General features: G+C 45.0%; 1 protein-coding gene across 5 annotated transcripts in view; it reads right to left on the bottom strand.

Moving 5' to 3' along the window:
• cbfb (core-binding factor subunit beta) overlaps window positions 1–18,007 on the bottom strand; it is a 46,306-nt gene extending 28,299 nt beyond the window's left edge. For 3 of the 5 annotated variants that reach the window (XM_079249379.1, XM_079249381.1, XM_079249380.1), the window contains exons 1-3: window positions 17,687–18,007; window positions 17,305–17,391; window positions 10,581–10,697 (exon numbers count right to left, since the gene is read on the bottom strand). In XM_079249379.1, the coding sequence (XP_079105505.1) occupies window positions 10,581–10,697; window positions 17,305–17,391; window positions 17,687–17,764 (282 nt within the window). In that variant the 5' untranslated portion in view covers window positions 17,765–18,007. The remainder of the gene's footprint in view (window positions 1–10,580; window positions 10,698–17,304; window positions 17,392–17,686) is intronic. The other 2 variants (XM_079249383.1, XM_079249382.1) reach the window with 1 other exon arrangement.
• Between the last annotated feature and the right edge of the window lie 1,628 nt (window positions 18,008–19,635).

Raw genomic sequence — 19,635 nt, 5'->3', positions numbered from 1 at the left:
TTTGATCTTTCAATCTTCTCTTTTTTACACTTGATGAAAGAAAAGCTGTCAGAAAAGAAAAAAAACTTCCAAAACACTGAAGCAGTAAAACAGCAAATTCGTTCAAATAATCTGAGTCATTTGTTTTTCTCCGTTAATCTTCAGAATATAACAAAAAGCTTTCAGTTCAACAGAAAAGGTGAATTTTTGGTTTTATTGATCAGTTATTTTTCCTCCAGACTGAACTTGAGACCCTGAACACACATCTGGACTGAGGCCACATTTCACACTGAAGCCTCTTTGTTCACATTATGACTGTAAACAGCTGATAAAAGAAGGACCTGACCATTTACACCACATGCGGAAGACATCTGGACCTTACAGGACCAGAACCACTTCAGGTCTGGGTCAGACAGATTCTGGAGGTAGAATAAGACACACACAGACGCTACATTTCACACCAGAGCCGCTAAAGTCTGCAGGCAAACACAGAGTGCGTGATGGGAGAAGGTGCGGTCACTGCTCTGCAGGAAATCTGATCCTCAGTGGGAGGAGATGGGGGGTGGGGGAGTCTCTAAAGTTCACTGGGAGCTGCAGGCAGCGCTGGCAGACGGAACCAATTAGTGGTCTGACTTTGATGATGTCACTGCTGAGTCACACACCGGCAGAAGAAATATAAACCCGACTCTTTCCTGATGCAGTCCTGCAGGCTGAAAGCTGATCCTCCAAAGTCTAGGAGTTTCTATTCACTTCACCACTTTTCCAGAAACCACTGCGTGGAATCGGGAAGATTCCGGAAACCACTGCGTGGACTCGGGAAGATTCCGGAAACCACTGCGTGGACTCGGGAAGATTCCGGAAACCACTGCGTGGACTCGGGAAGATTCCGGAAACCACTGCGTGGACTCGGGAAGATTCCGGAAACCACTGCGTGGAATCGGGAAGATTCCGGAAACCACTGCGTGGACTCGGGAAGATTCCGGAAACCACTGCGTGGACTCGGGAAGATTCCGGAAACCACTGCGTGGACTCGGGAAGATTCCGGAAACCACTGCGTGGAATCGGGAAGATTCCGGAAACCACTGCGTGGACTCGGGAAGATTCCGGAAACCACTGCGTGGAATCGGGAAGATTCCGGAAACCACTGCGTGGAATCGGGAAGATTCCGGAAACCACTGCGTGGACTCGGGAAGATTCCGGAAACCACTGCGTGGAATCGGGAAGATTCCGGAAACCACTGCGTGGAATCGGGAAGATTCCGGAAACCACTGCGTGGAATCGGGAAGGCATCTAGAAACCACTGCATGGTCATCGCCCCCCACCGCGCTGGACATCTTGGAGAAGCTGCGGGGACCACGTCGTCAGCGAACACAGAGACACAGTTAGACCTGAATTCTAACAGTTTGTAAAAGTCTACCAGGAGACAGTTCCCAGTAGTTCCACGCCTTGCTACCACACCAGCCACTAGCAGTTAGCAGTGAAAGCTCCACAGCTAGATCCCATTAATCTGCGACAGAACCAAGAGCCAAATATTTAAAAAAAACAAAAAAACAGATTATTCAAGGAAATATGTTTCCTAATCAATACATCTGTACTGGACCTGATCTATTCATCTCTATTAATAGGATATGTACCTCAATATTTTAAGACAGCTGTAATTAAACCGTTGCTTAGAAACCGATTTTGGATCCAGGAGTTTTAGCTAATTATAGACCAATATCTGATCTCCCCTTCTGGTCTAAAGTTCTGGAGAAAACAGTTTCAACCCAACTATGTTCCTATCTGAGCAGAAACAATCTGAAGAGTTCCAGTCAGGATGTAGAGACAGCACTGGTGAAAGTCTAATGATCTTCTCATGGCCTCAGATAAAGGACTTCTGTCTGGACTCATTCTTTTAGATCTCAGTGCTGCATTCGACACTATTGATCACAATATTCTGCTACAGAGGCTGGAACATGTTATTGGGATTAAAGGGACCGCATCAGACTGGTTCCAGTCATATTTATCTGATAGATTTCAGTTTGTAAATGTAAATGATGAGTCTTCCTCACACACCAGGGAAAGTCATGGAGTTCCTCAGGGTTCTGTACTTGGACCAATACTTTTCACATTATACATGCTTCCCTTAGGAAATATCACCAGGCAGCATGGTATAAATGTTCATTGCTATGCGGATGACACTCAGATCTACCTCTCCATGAAGCCAGATGAAACCAATCAGTTTCTTAGATTACAAAGATGTCTGACAGACATCAAGACCTGGATGACTCTGAATTTTCTCCTTTTAAACTCAGACAAGACAGAGGTCGTTATCTTCAGGCTGAAAAACTTAGAACAAAATGATCCAGTAATGTAATTAATCTGGATGGCATTAATCTGGCCTCCAGTACCACTGTGAGGAATCTTGGAGTCATTATTGACCAGGACTTGTCTTTTAGCTCACATTTAAAACAGGTTTCTAGAACCGCCTTCTTCCACCTGCGTAATATTGCAAAAGTTAGGAGCATCTTGTCTCAGAAAGATGCAGAAAAATGAGTCCATGCCTTTATTACTTCCAGACTGGATTACTGCAAGTCCTTATTTATGGGTTGTCCCAAATATGCCCTGAAAAGTCTCCATCTGATCCAAAATGCTGCAGCGAGGGTTCTGATGAGGACTACAGGAGAGATCATGTTTCACCAGTTTTAGCCTCTCTACACTGGCTCCCTGTTAAATCCAGGAGAAAGTTTAAAATTCTTCTCCTCACATATAAAGCTCTCCATGACCAAGCTCCATTGTACATAAAAGATCTTATAGTTCCATATATTCCAAATAGAGCACTTGGCTCTCAGACTGCAGGTTTACTGGTGGTTCCCAGAGTCTCAAAGAGTACTATGGGAGGAAGGGCCTTTAGCTATCAGGCTCCTCTCTTATGGAACCAGCTCCCACCGTGGGTTCAGGAGGCAGACTCCCTCCACACCTTTAAGATGGAGCTGAAAACCTTCCTTTTCTTTCCTGTCCTCTCCACCCCAACCAGTCGAGGCAGATGGCTGCCCTCCCTGAGCCGGGTTCTGCTGGAGGTTTTCTTCCTGTTAAAGGGGAGTTTTTTCCTTCCCACTGTCGCCTCGTGCAGCTCAGGATGGAGGATTGGATCCAAGTCATGACTCCATGCAATCAGTTGGTTTCTATTATAGGATATGTATGAATTGGCTGGAAATGATGTGTATGTAAAGTGTCCTGGGACAACATTGTTGTGAAGTGGCGCTGTACAAATAAAGTTGAATTGGAAAAAAAAATTGAAAAAAAAAATCCCAGTTTAACTGACTGTGGTCCCATCCATGCAAACCCAGCAGGAAAGGAATAGGATCATACTTTAACATTGTTAATTGAAATAAAATCCTGGTAGGTCCTGCCATTCTGAATCTAGCTCAAAATGTGGATCAGAATGTGGTTCAGAATGTGGTTCAGAACGGGATTTAGAATGTATTTCATAATCTGGTTCAGGACGTTTCAGGTATAAGAACGAATTATTTTCAGTGACACTGAATGTCTGAAACATGTACGATTGCAGGGGTCCTGGAGGACCGGGACAAATCTGCTGGTCTACACAATTGCTGGATAGTCCAGGAACCAGATATGGTTTTGGTGTCAGATTGATGAGGAGGACATGAGAATGTTGTTGATTTTTATATTTTAAAGATGCTGTAAAATCAGCTGTGATATCAAATCAAATAAAAATAATTTGTATGGCACCTTTCATACACAAAGTAACGCAAAGTGTTTTACATATATTAAAACAACAAGTAAAACAATTAGACACATAATCATTCAGATGCACATACTGAACACACTTCCAATCCCATGTTACATAGCAAAACTATAAAGTAATGTCTGTCTCTTTAACCAATAACAATAGTAAGAAGAAAAATAAAAGAATAAACATCTGGCTGGGCAGACTGTGAGAAACAATATCCTGGGATCCTTTGACACCAGGGCCAGCCCACCCATAACCATGGAGCGCGTCACCACTGAAATGACCACAACTTAGGGTTGGCCCAGATCTGCACCACAGCCAGCCAAACGGCTGCAATGCAAGGGCCAACCTGTAAATGCCCATACCCATGGCAACAACCCTGCAAAATGAGTAGGCATAACTCCCAGGCATAACACTGGAAATACAAAGCTTAAAAGATCAAACAATACTAAGACCTTCAAAAACAGCTAAGAATAAATAAAAAGTAACTAAATAAATGAATAAAAGTAAACATAAGAATATTTAAAAAATAAAGTGATCAAACAAGGATAAAAATAAATGTGAATAACAATAGAACAGCAATAAGAACAACGGTAGATCATGAATCATGTGTTAAATAGTACTCAGATGAAGCGACTCTGCTATCAGAGGTCTGTGTTGGACATCAATCCTAAGACCTGGTCTTCAGTCTGGTTTTACAGTGAGGTCTGCAATATCCGGGGAACCAGATCTTAGCTGCAGAAGACGAACAAAGCATCCAAACGGCCTCAGAAATCCACCTTCTGAGCTACACCAGCGTCTGGATGTTCATCTGAGACGCAGGAAAAGAAGCAGGAGGAGCTGCTCAGCTGCATGCGTGTGCCATGTTGTCAGCGTGTCTACATGTGTGTGCGTGTGCTGTTACATCTCCACTCCTGGCCTCATTAAAACTTCATACTTCTGTGAGTAGTGCTTGGGTGACAAACATACACATACGAACACACTTCATCTCAGCTGCACCAGTCTATTCTTTCTCTTTTTCATGTCCAAATACCAGTAAACAGCAGACATGTCCAGTAAAACCAGCACACGCTCCTGGCCATCAGGACACCCGTGTTGAGTAATGACCGGGGTGATATTAGTCCACCAGCTTCATTGATTTCTCAGGATGTATTTTTAATGAGCCGCCAAGCTTGCGCTCATTTCAGCAGGCCACCATCCGTGGAGGCCTCCTGACATGGCGCCCAGGCTCGGCGCCAAGGGAGACAATTACAGTCCACATAAACAGCCATGGTAGGCGTCTCCATGGCAACAGCAACAAACTAACATTGCATTAACTGCCCCTCTGATCTTTTTTTTTTTTTTAAATATTATATTTATTGAATTTACATTTTTGAGTACAAACAAACCACAAAACGCAAACAACGAACCCTGCCAGGCAAGTTGACAGAAATACAAAAGCAATTGACAATTATGCATGTGTAGTTTACATTTCAACATCCACAAATAGTGTATACAGTAAATACCGTCTTCATTTTATATAGATGTTGTAATTTGGCATTGAGCCAAGAAGGGTCCCCATATTGCAATATGTCTATGTTGTCTATCCATATTGTTTAACCGAGTTGAATGACAGAAATCATTTCTTTCAGCCAGTGCTCAAAATTTGGGGGAGTGGAGGATTTCCAATTTAACAGAATTAGTTTTTTTTAGCAACCACCATACCAAGCTGTAAGGCCAACAGCATGTCCGTTGTGTATCTTAGATTGTCAGTTAAATGTCCAAATATTGCCAGGTTGGGATCTGGTTTAATATTTCTAGAATAAGATTTAGAAAACCATTCAAAAATTGTAGACCAAAAACCAAATAATTGAGGACAGAACCAAAATAGGCGGGCAAGTGTTCCTTCAGCAGAGGAACATTTATCACACTGGGAGGAGACTGCAGGAAACAATTTGTTCAATTTTGTTTTTGAATAGTGTAACCTATGGATCACTTTATACTGAATAAGTCGGTAACGGCTGTTAATAGAACAAGTATGAACCAATGATATGGCTTTATCCCAAAGTTCATGTGACACCTCTGAATTTAAATCCTGAGCCCAGGCTACCCTCAAGTGTTCCGTATTGACAGAGGTAGTAAAGCAATTTACAAACCTGGAAATCAAGTGTTTAGAGTCAGGAGCAAGTCGCAGATTGTCATAAAAAGGGTGAGTGGTTGGAATAGATTCAAAATTTTCAAACGTTTGTTTCACATAATGCCTAATTTGAAGGTAGCGAAAGAAGTGTGAATTTGGAATGTTGTATTTATCCTGTAATTGAGCAAAAGAGGCAAAGTAACCATTAATATATAGGTCAGCCAAAGATCTGATGCCTTTTCTTTTCCAAATACCAAATGCTGTGTCCATTTGCCCAGGCTTAAATAGAGGATTTTGGCGAATTGGAGTATATATTGAATCTTTAGTCAACTGATTTCCAGATTTGATCTGCTGTAATATACGCAAGGAGTTCCTCAGGACAAAACTTTTCTTGAATGACTTATCTAATTTAGTACTAGAAAACAAGAATGTACTTAGTGAAACATCAACATCAGGAACCTCAAGCTGTAACCAAGAAGGTGTGCTTCTTTGCCCCTCTATATCTATAAGGTTCCCACGTTTCCAAAAGGTGAGGGCCCTGGAGTTGGCAGCCCAATAGTAGTGTTTGAAAATTGGGAGCCCAAGACCTCCTTTGTCCGTTGATTTATGAACATGAGCTTTAGATATCCTATGTGATTTAAATCCCCACACAAAAGGCAAAATTATAGAGTCCAATTTTTTAAGGGAGGATGAACTTAAATAGAGTGGCAGATTCTGGAATAAATACAAAAATCTCGGTAAACTAACCATTTTAATTGCATTGACTTGTCCAATCATAGTCAAAGGTAATATCCTCCAGGCTTCAATGTTGCTTTTAAGTTTTTCCATCAGTTCAACATAATTTGCTTTAAAGAGATGTTTGGGATCTTTTGTGAGTTTTAATCCTAAGTAGTTGAAGTGATTGCTAACTATGCTAAAAGGTAAAGAATTCAAAAATTCTTCTGATAGTTTGTCTCCCAAAGGCATAAATTCGCTCTTTTCACAATTTATAGTGTATCCAGATATCTGTCCAAACAACTTTACATATTCCATGAAAATGGGAACAGAGGTCTTGGGCTCCGATAAACAGATAAGCAGATCGTCTGCATACAATGTCACACAAGTTTCTACCTTACCAAATTTAATACCCTTAATGTCTGAGTGTTCACGAATCCCTATAGCTAGTGGTTCCAATGCAATATTGAAAAGCAGGGGGGATAAAGGATCCCCCTGCCTGACCCCTCTGCCCAGAGGAAATTGTTTAGACTTGTTTCCATTAGTAAGAATTGAGGACTTGGGATTGGTATACAAAATTTTAACCCACTGAATAAAGATATCACTGAAACCAAATTTCTCAAGTGTTTTGAAAAGGTATGGCCACTCAATAGTGTCAAAGGCCTTATGTGCATCTAAAGATAATATAGCAGCGCCATTATTTTTATATAAGTCTGCATATAGGATGTTTAGAATTTTGCGCACATTGCAAAAAGAATATCTGCCAGGTATAAAACCTGATTGATCAGGATGTATGATGTGCGCTATACTTTTTGACAGTCTTGTAGCCAAAATTTTTGTTGGGATTTTTAAATCATAATTTAATAAGGCAATGGGTCTATAGTTACCCGGATCAGAATCATCTTTTCCCTAATTTCAAAAGAACACAGACATTTCCGTCGTACAGTGATGGTGGAAGCAACTTATTTATGAATGTATGATGCATCATTCTTAGCAGTAATGGAACTAATTTATTACATTAGGTTTTATAAAACTCAGGGCCATACCCATCAGGGCCTGGGGCCTTTCCAGAAGGGAATGCTTTTATAGCTTCCAGTACCTCAGTTGTGGTGAAGTCTGAATCTAAATGTTCCCGAGACATGGCAGTCAGTTGTGGAAAGGATAGAGGCTCAAAAAAATTGTCAATACCCCCTTGTGTAGCATTTGTTTTTGAAGAATAAATATCTGAATAAAATTCTCTAAAGCGGTCATTAATGTCCTGTAAATCCGTTAACATTGAACCCGTAGTAGATCTAACTTTATAAATTGAGCACTTTGCCTGTTCCCCTTTCAGTTGCCTTGCTAATAGTTTGTGTGACTTCTCACCAAGTTCAAAATTTTTGTTTCAGTTTTAAAATCATTTTACTAACTTGTTCCTCCAATATACAATTATATTCATATTGTAGCTTAAGAACATTGTTATAGTCTGACTGAAGTTTAGAATTTTTTATAAATCTGATCTGCAGTTTTGAGCTCTTCCTCAATCTCCCTTAATCTGCCACACCTGGCCTTGTTGCGTCTTGCTTCAAAGGAAATTATCTAACCCCTGATATAAACCTTCAAAGTTTCCCATAAAGTTGAATCAGTAACCTCACCATTATCGTTGGTCTCAAGAAATATAGAGATTTGATCATTAATGTATTGATTGAGAAGAGACCCCGGGGAAGACCCAGGACACGCTGGAGGGATTATATCTCTCGACTGGCCTGGGAACGCCTCGGGATCCCCCCCGCAGAGTTGGCAAATGTGGCTGGAGAGAGGGAAGTCTGGGCTTCCCTGCTTAGGCTGCTGCCTCCGCGACACGACCCCGGATAAGCGGCAGAAGATGGATGGCTGGATGGATGTATTGATTGAAGGTTGGATCAGAAAGCAGCATCGGATTGAAGCGCCAGCTATAGGTTTGCTTGGGATTAAGATTAAGTTTGAGAGTAAGAATAATTGGACTGTGATAAAAAATTATTATGTTGTGGTATTTACTACTTTCAATATTGGAAATTAAATTTGAATCAATTAAAAAATAATCTATTCGTGTATATGACTTGTGGACATTGGAATAAAAAGAATAATCACGATCTGTTGGGTGTTGCAGCCTCCAAATATCTACTATCCTCTTAGATTTAATTAAATTATTGAGAGTCTGTACAGAGAGGAGTGGAGGGGCTCTTGACAGCCTGTCCAAATACGGATCCAAATAACAGTTAAAGTCTCCTCCAATCAATAAGTGGCTTGTGTTATCATCTGGTAATATGTCAAACAATTTTCGAAAAAAAAAGCTGGATCATCTGAATTTGGGCCATATAAATTAATGAAAGTTACAGGAAAGCGATTAATATGCCCATGTACAATCGACCATTAGGGTCTGTTACACAAGACTGCAAATTAAAAGGTACTGATTTACGAAAAAGAATCGCTACCCCTCTGGCTTTAGATGTGATAAACTTGAGGGATCCAGTTAGCTCTAAGCAATCTGTGGTGTGTGGCTTTAACATGCATTTCTTGCAAAAACACAATGTCAGCTTTTAGTGACTTTTAAATGGGCAAAAACTTTACCATGTTTGATAGGGTGACCCAAACCCCGAACATTCCATGAGACCAAGGACAGATTATCAACAGAACTGTGCATACTTTGTTAAGCAACACAATATCAAACAAACTGCTTTTGTAATGGAGTAATATACATAGATCTGGACTTGTCTGGCAGTTAGTAACATACTAAACAAAAAAAGAAACAAAAGAACATAGCACCAAACGTGCGTAAACAATATCCCCACTCATAGCTTCACAAATTGAAGCTGAGCTACCTACATACTCGCCTGGGGCCACCGGCCAGATAAAAAAAAAAAAAACCAAAAGGTAAACTAACTATGCTCACACAGCACCTCGGGGACAGAAACAAAAGAGATGCCAGTAATTAAACAGCTACAAGATATATTATAATATAGAAAAAATGTGTCCTCATTTATGTCAGTTCGTTATCAATGAAGTTTTTTGCTTCAGCAGGATTGTTAAACACTTTTACCTGCCCTTCGTGGTGAACGTGAAGCCGTGCAGGGAAGCGGAGGTAATGCTGGACGTTTTTCTCTCGCAGCGCTTGTTTCACCTCCTTGAAGCTCCGTCTCTTTTCCATGACATCTGCTGTGTAGTCAGGAAAAATAAAGATGCGCTTTCCATCGTATTCCAAAGCATGCTCTCTGCATAGCCGTAAAATCTTCTCTTTGTCCTGAGCATAATGCACGCAAGCGATGATAGTACGAGCCTTGGAGCTTTCAGCGGGCCTGGGCTGGAGTGAGCGATGAGCTCTATCAATGGCAACTGGCTTGTCAGAGTTCTCCGCTCCGAGTAGTTTGGGGATCAATTGGGATACAAAATCTGTGGGTCTCGTCTTCTTCGTCGCCGTTCGAGCTAACCTTCTGATGGCTAGCTTTAGCGTTAGCTGAAAGGCTAGCATCGCCTTTGCGGTCGCGTCCATCACGTTTACTGGTCATTTTCTTGCTTCAAAGTGACAAGTTTTGCTGTCAAAAGACAGGCGCTGATTCTAACGCTGTAGTGGAGGCGAAAACTTCTGGCAAATACATTTTTTTTTGAAGAATTAAGTTGTTGTGCCCCGAGGAGCTCCGAAAAACACGTCTACTCTCTAGCCATCTCACGAGCGCGCCCCCTGCCCCTCTGACCTTAAATGAGCTTAATATCGCTGCCACTCCACAAACAAGGTTTTCATTAGGTTGCTGTGAGTGACCAGGAGCTCAGCTGTGATTGGGCCTTGTGGCGGCAAGCTTGGTCAAACCAAATGGGACCATAAACACCCAGATCACACACTGAGCCGACTTTTTCTGTCCACACACAGGTTTAGTTTGTCGAGATAAAACAGGAACAGAAAGTAAAACAGCTGATGTCTGATTACCTGTTCAGAAGCACAACCACGATGTTTGGATGTTTACAGACTACATTTCTGAAACAACAGGTCCCACAGGAACCGTGCTCATCGCTGCCTTTTCCTACCTTTCCCGTCTCTCTTTCAAAGTCGACATATTCCCGCGTAGGAACCTGCCTCTGATCTCCATGGAGGTTGGCTGGGAAGAACTGTAGCGACAGGTTGGTTCCCGTAGCAACGAAGGCCTGCAGACACAATCGGGATAACATCAGAAAACCAGAAACTCCTTAAAACTCCATCTCCATGCTGGTTCATACCGGTTTATGACCAGTTCTTATAACTGAAGGCAGGACAGTTTTCACTGCTGCACCACTAAACCTGCAGTAGGAAACAGTTTGATGGAGGACCGTTTTCACTGCTGCAAGACCAAAGCTTGTTCCATTCTTCATGAGAAGCGAGAACTATCTTCTTGGCTCTTGCGGCACAGTAGGTAGGCATTAAAGCTATAGTAGGTAATGTTACTCAAAAACATTTTTTTACGATCGGCGAAGTGGTTCCTCGTCATGATAGTAGTCTATACATTTTGTAATTGCGAATCATGAATAAAAAATATAGTTAGACCCCTCAGTTTACTATAAATCTGTAAAAACTCTGACCAATCCAAATGTTCGGACTGAAATGGAGTTGTTCATTTCTGATAAAAAAGCCTTGGATCACACGAGCAAAACCAGAGGGGGAGGAGCCAAGACAGGGTACCATTTTCACATCTTGACAACTCCCCAACATTACCTACCCCAGCTTTAAGAAAGAGAAAAAATTTCTCTTTCGCCTGGTTCATCTAGATACCGGCTTGGTGCTTGTACATTGAGGTTTACCCCGGTGGAGGAGAGGGTAGCCTCACTCCCCCTCCGGGTGGGGGGACGGGTCCTGACTGTTGTCTGTGCTTATGCACCGAACAGCAGTTCAGAGTACCCACCCTTTCTGGAGTCCTTGGAGGGAGTGCTGGAGGGTGCTCCTTCTGGGGACTCCATTGTTCTGCTGGGGGACTTCAATGCTCACGTGGGCAATGACAGTGAGACCTGGAGGGGAGGGATTGGTCCCCCCCCCTCTGAACCCAAATGGTGTTTTGTTATTGGACTTCTGTGCTCGTCATGGATTGTCCATAACGAACACCATGTTCCAACATAAGAGTGTCCATATGTACACCTGGCATCAGGATTCCCATTGTGTTGTGAGGGTCTGCTGGGAACGTCTGGCTGAGTCCCCCGTCAGAGCGAGCTTCAACTCCCACCTTCAGCAGAGCTTCAACCATGTCCCGAGTGAGGCGGGGGACATTGAGTCCGAATGGGCTGTGTTCCGTGCCTCTATTGCTGAGGCGGCCAGCCGGAGCTGTGGCTGTAAGGTCGTTGGTGCCTGTCGGTAATCCCAGGACTCGTTGGTGGACACCAGCAGTGAGGGATGCCGTCAAGCTGAAGAAGGAGTCCTATCAGGCCTTCTTGGCCTGTGGGACTCTGGAGGCAGCTGATGGGTAATGGCGGGCTAAGCGGCATGCGGCTTCGGCTGTCGCCAAGGGAAAAACTCGGGCATGGGAGGAGTTTCTACATGGAGAAAGACTTCCGGACGGCTTCGAGGAGATTCTGGTCCACCATCCGGCGGCTCAGGAGGGGGAAGCAGTGCTCCATCAATACTGTGTACAGTGGAGGTGGGGAGCTGCTGACCTCAACTCAGGACGTTGTGGGTCGGTGGAAGGAATACTTCAAAGACCTCCTCAATCCTACCAACACGTCTTCCAATGAGGAAGCAGAGCTGGTGGACTCAGGGGTGGACTCTCCTATCTCTGGGGCTGAAGTCGCTGAGGTGCTCAAAAAGCTCCTTGGTGGCGCCTGCGCAGTGAGCCCTGGTCACACTACAGAGCTACAATGAGCGAAGTGTTTTCTTTTCTTTTCAATACAGTTTGTCTGAGACTGTGGAAACTGTCCATCTGTGAGACTCTGCCTGGCTGAAATGCTCCTTTTGTACTCAGTGAAGTTACCGACCTGGTCCAGATAAACCAGTTAAGTTTGTTAAGATTGATTTTTCCAAACTTTTGTTGCTCCTGCTCCTGCAACAGCACATTTTACAGATGTGCTGTTGCATCAGAGTTTCATCAAATGGGACTTAAGTGTGACCAGCAAGATGGTACTTTGACTTTGGAGTCCTGACAGTTGCATCTTTCCATCCCAGAGACATTAAAAAGTCTTTCAACGCCGAGCGTGACGGTGGACCCGACCTCGTCTTCCAACAAATCCAAGTGCTGCCTCGCTCTGAACACATGATCACATCATCCCGTCTCTTTCTTCATGTTTTATTTGTGGGCCTGCACAGATACACTCCCCTCACAGCGACACACGCTCTCTTACACACCAGACAGATGAATAAAATGAAAATCAGCAGGATGCATTCTGGGAGAACGATGAATTCCAGACAGTCAGGTTAGAAAATGTCTGTTCTTTAAACAAGCGTTCGCTGAGACAGATCAATACTAAAGACATCAGGCTGGAAGCACATGAATTATGCAGCCTGTCAAAGCAGCAGGAGGGGGAGGAGAAGCGTGAGGAGGAGGAGGAGGGGGCGGCGGCTAGAAAAAGCGAGTCATCATTTCTGCTGGATTTGAAGAATTAGATTACAAACATCTGATTCTCATTTATCGCTGGCAGGAAGAGCGAGGGAGGGAAAGCAGGATGGAGGGAACCGGGGAGGAAGAAACGGAGAGGGAAGAGACGGAGGAGATGAAAATGAGTTGCAGCAGCAAAACAGTAAATAAAGCGACGGATGGAAAAATGAGAAGAAATAAACAGAAGAAAGAGACAGACAGTGGCTACTGTTACATGATGGTTTTTATTTCAGAGTGAATCATTCAGAATTAAATTATTCGGAATTCACGTATTCTCCTACGAGTTTACATGAAACCCGTCTTTGATTCCTCTTCAGAGCGGCGGGTTGGGAAGGGTTGTGATTGGACAGAGGGCGCACGTGACGTATGACGTATACCGGAAACAAAGTTGTCTCCCTGCTTCTCATCTTTTCAATCCTAACTTGTAAAAACTACATAATAAGAACCAGTTTCTGCTAGTTTTATTCTAAATGTGAAGTAGCAGCTCAACACCAGCATACTACGTTTCCGACAGGATGTATATAAAAGATGGGCGGAGCCTGCATGATGCCACCCGTTTCTGAAGAGCTGGGCGGTTCCTACCATCACCATCTTTGCAGCATCATGCGTGTCGTCTCTACCGGAAAATACTAATTTGGGCAAAGGGGTGGAGCTTAGAGGGGGTTTCTGCCATGAACGTGTTTATTCCTGCCGTAAACGTGTTTAATCCCGCCGTAAACGTGTTTATTCCCGCCGTAAACGTGTTTAATCCCGCCGTAAACATGTTTATTCCCGCCGTAAACGTGTTTAATCCCGCCGTAAACGTGTTTAATCCCGCCGTAAACGTGTTTATTTCCGCCGTAAACGTGTTTATTTCTGCCGTAAACGTGTTTATTTCCGCCGTAAACGTGTTTATTCCCGCCGTAAACGTGTTTATTCCCGCCGTAAACGTGTTTAATCCCGCCGTAAACGTGTTTAATCCCGTCGTAAACGTGTTTAATCCCGCCGTAAACGCGTTTATTTCTGCCGAAAATGTGTTTATTTCCGCCGTAAACGTGTTTATTTCTGCCGTAAACGTGTTTATTCCCGCCGTAAACGTGTTTATTCCCGCCGTAAACGTGTTTATTCCCGCCGTAAACGTGTTTATTCCCGCCGTAAACGTGTTTATTTCCGCCGTAAACGTGTTTATTCCCGCCGTAAACGTGTTTATTCCCGCCGTAACCGTGTTTATTCCCGCCGTAAACGTGTTTATTTCTGCCGTAAACGTGTTTATTTCTGCTGTGAACTTGTTGGGGGGGAGGGGCTTGGGGTTGGGGGGGGTCGTTGGGCCATCCTTGGTCCTCCTGGGTGCTGGAGAGCCCTCTGCCTTGGAAGAAAGGATTGTCCTTGGGCCCCTGTGGCCCTGTGCTCCGTCTGCCTTCGGGCTGCAGCCCCCGGCATCTGGGGGGTCTGTACTTCATGGCTGTGCGGCTGGGACCCTCTCTGCTGCCATCTAGCAGGGTGTGTGGTTGGATCCTGTGGCCCCCCTGGTCCTCCTCTGATCTTTAGGGGGTCTGGCCACCACATCACCATCACTGCAGACATGTGGCTCCACATTTCCTCCCCTGCAGCAGCAGCAGCGGTGTCGTCCGGCGGTTTGATCCCCGGCTGCAGGTCAGGGTCTCCTCTGTGGACACGTCCGTGTTCCTCAGCTGGTTTTCTGCTGCAGGTGGTGGTCTGTTCCCTCGCAGGTGTAGCAGCTGCTCGTCTCCGTCTACATCAGGGGAGTCCAAAGTCGGTCCTGGAGTGCCGTTGTCCTGCAGGTTTCTGTGTGTCCCTGCTCCAACACACCTTTCATACACTCACATTACATGGATCCAACAGCGTATGAAGTTCTGCACAATGGCTGATCAGTTAAGAGTCAGGTGTGTTGGAGCAGGGATGCATGGAAAACCTGCAGGACTGTGGTCATGGAGGGCCGGAGAGGGACACCCCTGGTCTAGTCTCATACTGCTGATTTCCTACTCCGGTCCGTCTGCTTCTAAGAAACTTCTAAGCTGCTTTGTTTTCAACCTTTTTCTGATTCCTTCTCCTTGCTGAGAGCTTTTCCCTGCTGGCGGGTCGGACTGCGCAGGAACAGATCTAAACCGCGTTGGATTAAAGACTGCTTCATCAACGCCGGCGTCCTGCGACGAGCATCATCTCATGTTTTCTGACATGCAGGAATCCAGTTTTCATTGCAGGGTAGAAACGGCTTCTTGTGATGACATGTTCACACACCTGGCAGTTTCAGCATGTCAGTCAGAAATATTGATTATTACAAACGTTTGTTTTTATGTGGGATCACTTTATACATCATAATTTATTATCTCTTTATTTTTATCTTACATTTTATTCTAGATATGAAGAAAATTATTTATGGCTAAAAAACTGACATGAAGACATTTTTATTTATCTGATATTAAAGATGCATTCTGTAACTTTCTGACCCTTAAACTCCACATGCGAGATGTGTACATCTACCATGTGTATGTCGAGAGCCGCTGCTGCAGCGTCCCGATGCGCAGAAACCAGGACCTGGACCAGGTCTGGGGGTGAAAGCAGGGAAGAAGAAAGCATGACGACGGACCAGATGCAGGTTGTTACCGTAGCGATGAAAGGAATGGACCGGGTCCAATTCTGCTCCTCCATTCACGCGTCACAAGATCCCATCGGCTTTTACTGACCACCAGAGCTGAGAAGAGATCCAGATCCAGAGTCCTGGTCCACAGTCCAAACCCAGACCACGTCTTCATCTCTTCTCAGTAGGTCTTAAAGTACTGGACTGGTTCGAGTCCAGTCCAGGTACCGGCCAGGGGATCTGAACTTTGAACCCATCAGGATGAAAGTCTCCAATGGAGGGACGGATCCTGCCCAGAACCAGGACCTCAGCGGGTCCGATGAACTGAGGGATCCTGCCCAGAACCAGGACCTCAGCGGGTCCGATGAACTGAGGGATCCTGCCCAGAACCAGGACCTCAGCGGGTCCGATGAACTGAGGGATCCTGCCCAGAACCAGGAGAAATGTCGTAGAAAAGTCATGGAAACATCACGGAAACATCGTGGAAACATTGTGGAAACGTCGTAGAAATGTCATAGAAAAGTTGTGGAAACATCACGGAAACGTAGAAACATCGTGGAAACGTCATGGAAACATCACGGAAACATCGTGGAAACGTCGTGGAAACATCACGGAAACGTCGTGGAAACATCGTGGAAACGTCGTGGAAACATCACGGAAACGTCACGGAAACATCGTGGAAACGTCACGGAAACGTCGTGGAAACATCGTGGAAACGTCACGGAAACATCGTGGAAACGTCGTGGAAACATCACGGAAACATCGTGGAAACGTCGTGGAAACGTCGTGGAAACGTCGTGGAAACATCACGGAAACGTCACGGAAACATCGTGGAAACGTCACGGAAACGTCGTGGAAACATCGTGGAAACGTCACGGAAACCTCGTGGAAACGTCACGGAAACGTCGTGGAAACGTCGTGGAAACATCACGGAAACGTCGTGGAAACATCGTGGAAACGTCGTGGAAACATCACGGAAACGTCACGGAAACATCGTGGAAACGTCACGGAAACGTCGTGGAAACATCGTGGAAACGTCACGGAAACCTCGTGGAAACGTCACGGAAACGTCGTGGAAACATCACGGAAACGTCGCGGAAACGTCGTGGAAACATCACGGAAACGTCACGGAAACGTCGTGGAAACATCGTGGAAACGTCACGGAAACGTCACGGAAACATCGTGGAAACGTCACGGAAACCTCGTGGAAACGTCACGGAAACGTCGTGGAAACATCACGGAAACGTCGCGGAAACATCGTGGAAACATCACGGAAACGTCGTGGAAACATCACGGAAACGTCGTGGAAACATAGTAAAAACGTCACGGAAACGTCGTGGAAACGTCACGGAAACGTCGTGGAAACGTCATGGAAACATCGTGGAAACGTCGTGGAAACATCACGGAAACGTCGTGGAAATGTCGTGGAAACGTCACGGAAACGTCGTGGAAACATCACGGAAACAGGATCCTGAACGCCTCATCTCATCAACAGCTGGACAACTTTTCAATGTGCATCCTCATCCCGCACACACGCGCGTGCATCGTCTTTGTGTCATACAACCCTTTCTCATTAACGGTCCCCCTCCTCCTCCTCCCCCCTCCTCCCCCCCAGACTCACCACCTCGGAGCGGCCGTCCCGGCAGGCGTTCTGGAAGCGGGCCTGCCTCTCCTCGTGCGGCCGGTCCCGGAAGCCGGTGTATTTAATCTGCGCACAGGACGGAACAAAGGCTTTGATTTGGCGCAGAAATCAGCTGAGAATGACGCAGTTGTTTATCTGCGCAGTTTGGAGACGAGCAGAAAAAAATGATTTAATGCAAAATGAAAGAAGAAAAACTATTTTTACAGAGAAAAACTTCATTTAAAGTGGAAAAAAAAGGAATAAAAGACTTAAAAGTGAAATGAAAAGAATCTGATGAAGTTCTGGACTCGGTTCCGTCCTCTGGCACGCGCCTCTCCTCCAAACAGCCTTCTGTCTGTCTGTCCGCCGCGCGCACGCTCACCTCGCACTCTCTGCTCAACTTGCGGAAAAACTCCTCGTTCTCGAACTTGCTCCTCTGGTCCGGAACCACGCGCGGCATCTTCAGGCTCGCGGCGGGAGCTCGAGCCTCTCTGTCGGGAGTAGAAAGTTGGAAACGGGGCGCGCGCAGACGTCCGTCTTCCTCTCACGTCTCTTCCGCGTCTGTCTGCTTCTCGGGCTGTTTCTCAGCTGCCTGCGCGCGCGCGGCACCCTGCTGCTGGCTCCCGGACCGGACTGATGATCCTCCTCTGATGGCTGCGGATCCCGCGCGCTCCAACCCTCCTTTGGCTCTCGTGACGTGACCTGCTGCGGCAGATAAAGCTGGACCGCGCGCGCCCCCCACCCCGTCGGGTCTACCTGCAACTTTCGCGCCTGCGTCAAACGGCGCAAACAAAGCTGCGAGGTGGATTTCGTTTTCCTAGAATCTTTAATCTGAGTATTTTATTGGATCAGTTTAAAATGTGAATGAAATTAGAAGCCATTAAACTTATTCTTTGTTTCCACTCCAGTTTTTCCACATAAAACCTCTAAAGCTTCTATCTCTGCTTTTTCTGCGGCGTTCTGTTTGCACAACTGTCAGATGGCAAAGTTACGACGGTTTGGAAAACACCTAAAGGCATCAACAGGCTACTTCCTGGCTCCGTCTAGTCGCTCTTGTGACTGTACAACGTAAATACCGCCCCCCCCCCCCCCCCGCCACCACCACCACCAGACAGCCCGCCCCATTCACAATAATAACACTACTACACACACTACTCATGGCTGCCACTGCGCGTGCACCGTCTGGACAGCTTCACATTGATGGGAACCTTATGTGAGAAGAGGGGGAAAAAGAGGAAGAGCTGTTTTTACTTAAAAGAAAAGTGTTTTTAAAAAAAACAAACAAAGTTGTGTTGCCGTAGTAACGGCCGCAGCCCAATATTTATGATTCAGGTAATCAATCTACTATTTAAACATGATGGTCAAATTCTTTCAGACGGAAAATGACAAAAATCTTCACAGCATTTCAAGGTGGTGGGACAGTCCACAGAAAAGTCACTTAAAAGCAAAGACAACGTGCTGGAGAGTCTCGTCACTTTCTAAAATATGAAAAAGGCCTATGTTACGTAGGTCCGTAAAAGTCACAGTCACATTTCAGTTCTCTGGACGTTACGATCATTTTTCACGTCTCTGGACGTTACGGTCATTTTTACGTCTCTGGACGTTACAGTCACTTTTCAGTTCTCTGGACGTTACGGTCATTTTTCTTGTCTCTGGACGTTACGGTCATTTTTCTTGTCTCTGGACGTTACGGTCATTTTTCACGTCTCTGGACGTTACAGTCATTTTTCACGTCTCTGGACGTTACGGTCATTTTTACGTCTCTGGACGTTACAGTCACTTTTCAGTTCTCTGGACGTTACAGTCACTTTTCAGTTCTCTGGACGTTACGGTCATTTTTCTTGTCTCTGGACGTTACGGTCATTTTTCACGTCTCTGGACGTTACAGTCATTTTTCACGTCTCTGGACGTTACGGTCATTTTTCAGTTCTCTGGACGTTACGGTCATTTTTCAGTTCTCTGGACGTTACGGTCATTTTTCTTGTCTCTGGACGTTACGGTCATTTTTCAGTTCTCTGGACGTTACGGTCATTTTTCTTGTCTCTGGACGTTACGGTCATTTTTCACGTCTCTGGACGTTACGGTCATTTTTCACGTCTCTGGACGTTATGGTCATTTTTCAGTTCTCTGGACGTTATGGTCATTTTTCACGTCTCTGGACGTTACAGTCACTTTTCAGTTCTCTGGACGTTACGGTCATTTTTCAAATCTCTGGACGTTACAGTCATTTTTCTTGTCTCTGGACGTTACGGTCATTTTTCACGTCTCTGGACGTTACGGTCATTTTTCAGTTCTCTGGACGTTACGGTCATTTTTCAGTTCTCTGGACAT

This window comes from Telmatherina bonti (genome assembly GCF_933228915.1).
Source record: "Telmatherina bonti genome assembly, chromosome: 2".
NCBI classification, from domain to species: Eukaryota; Metazoa; Chordata; class Actinopteri; order Atheriniformes; family Telmatherinidae; genus Telmatherina; species Telmatherina bonti.
The sequence above is the reverse complement of the archived record's forward strand: the minus strand, read 5'-3'. Positions and strand labels throughout refer to the sequence as shown.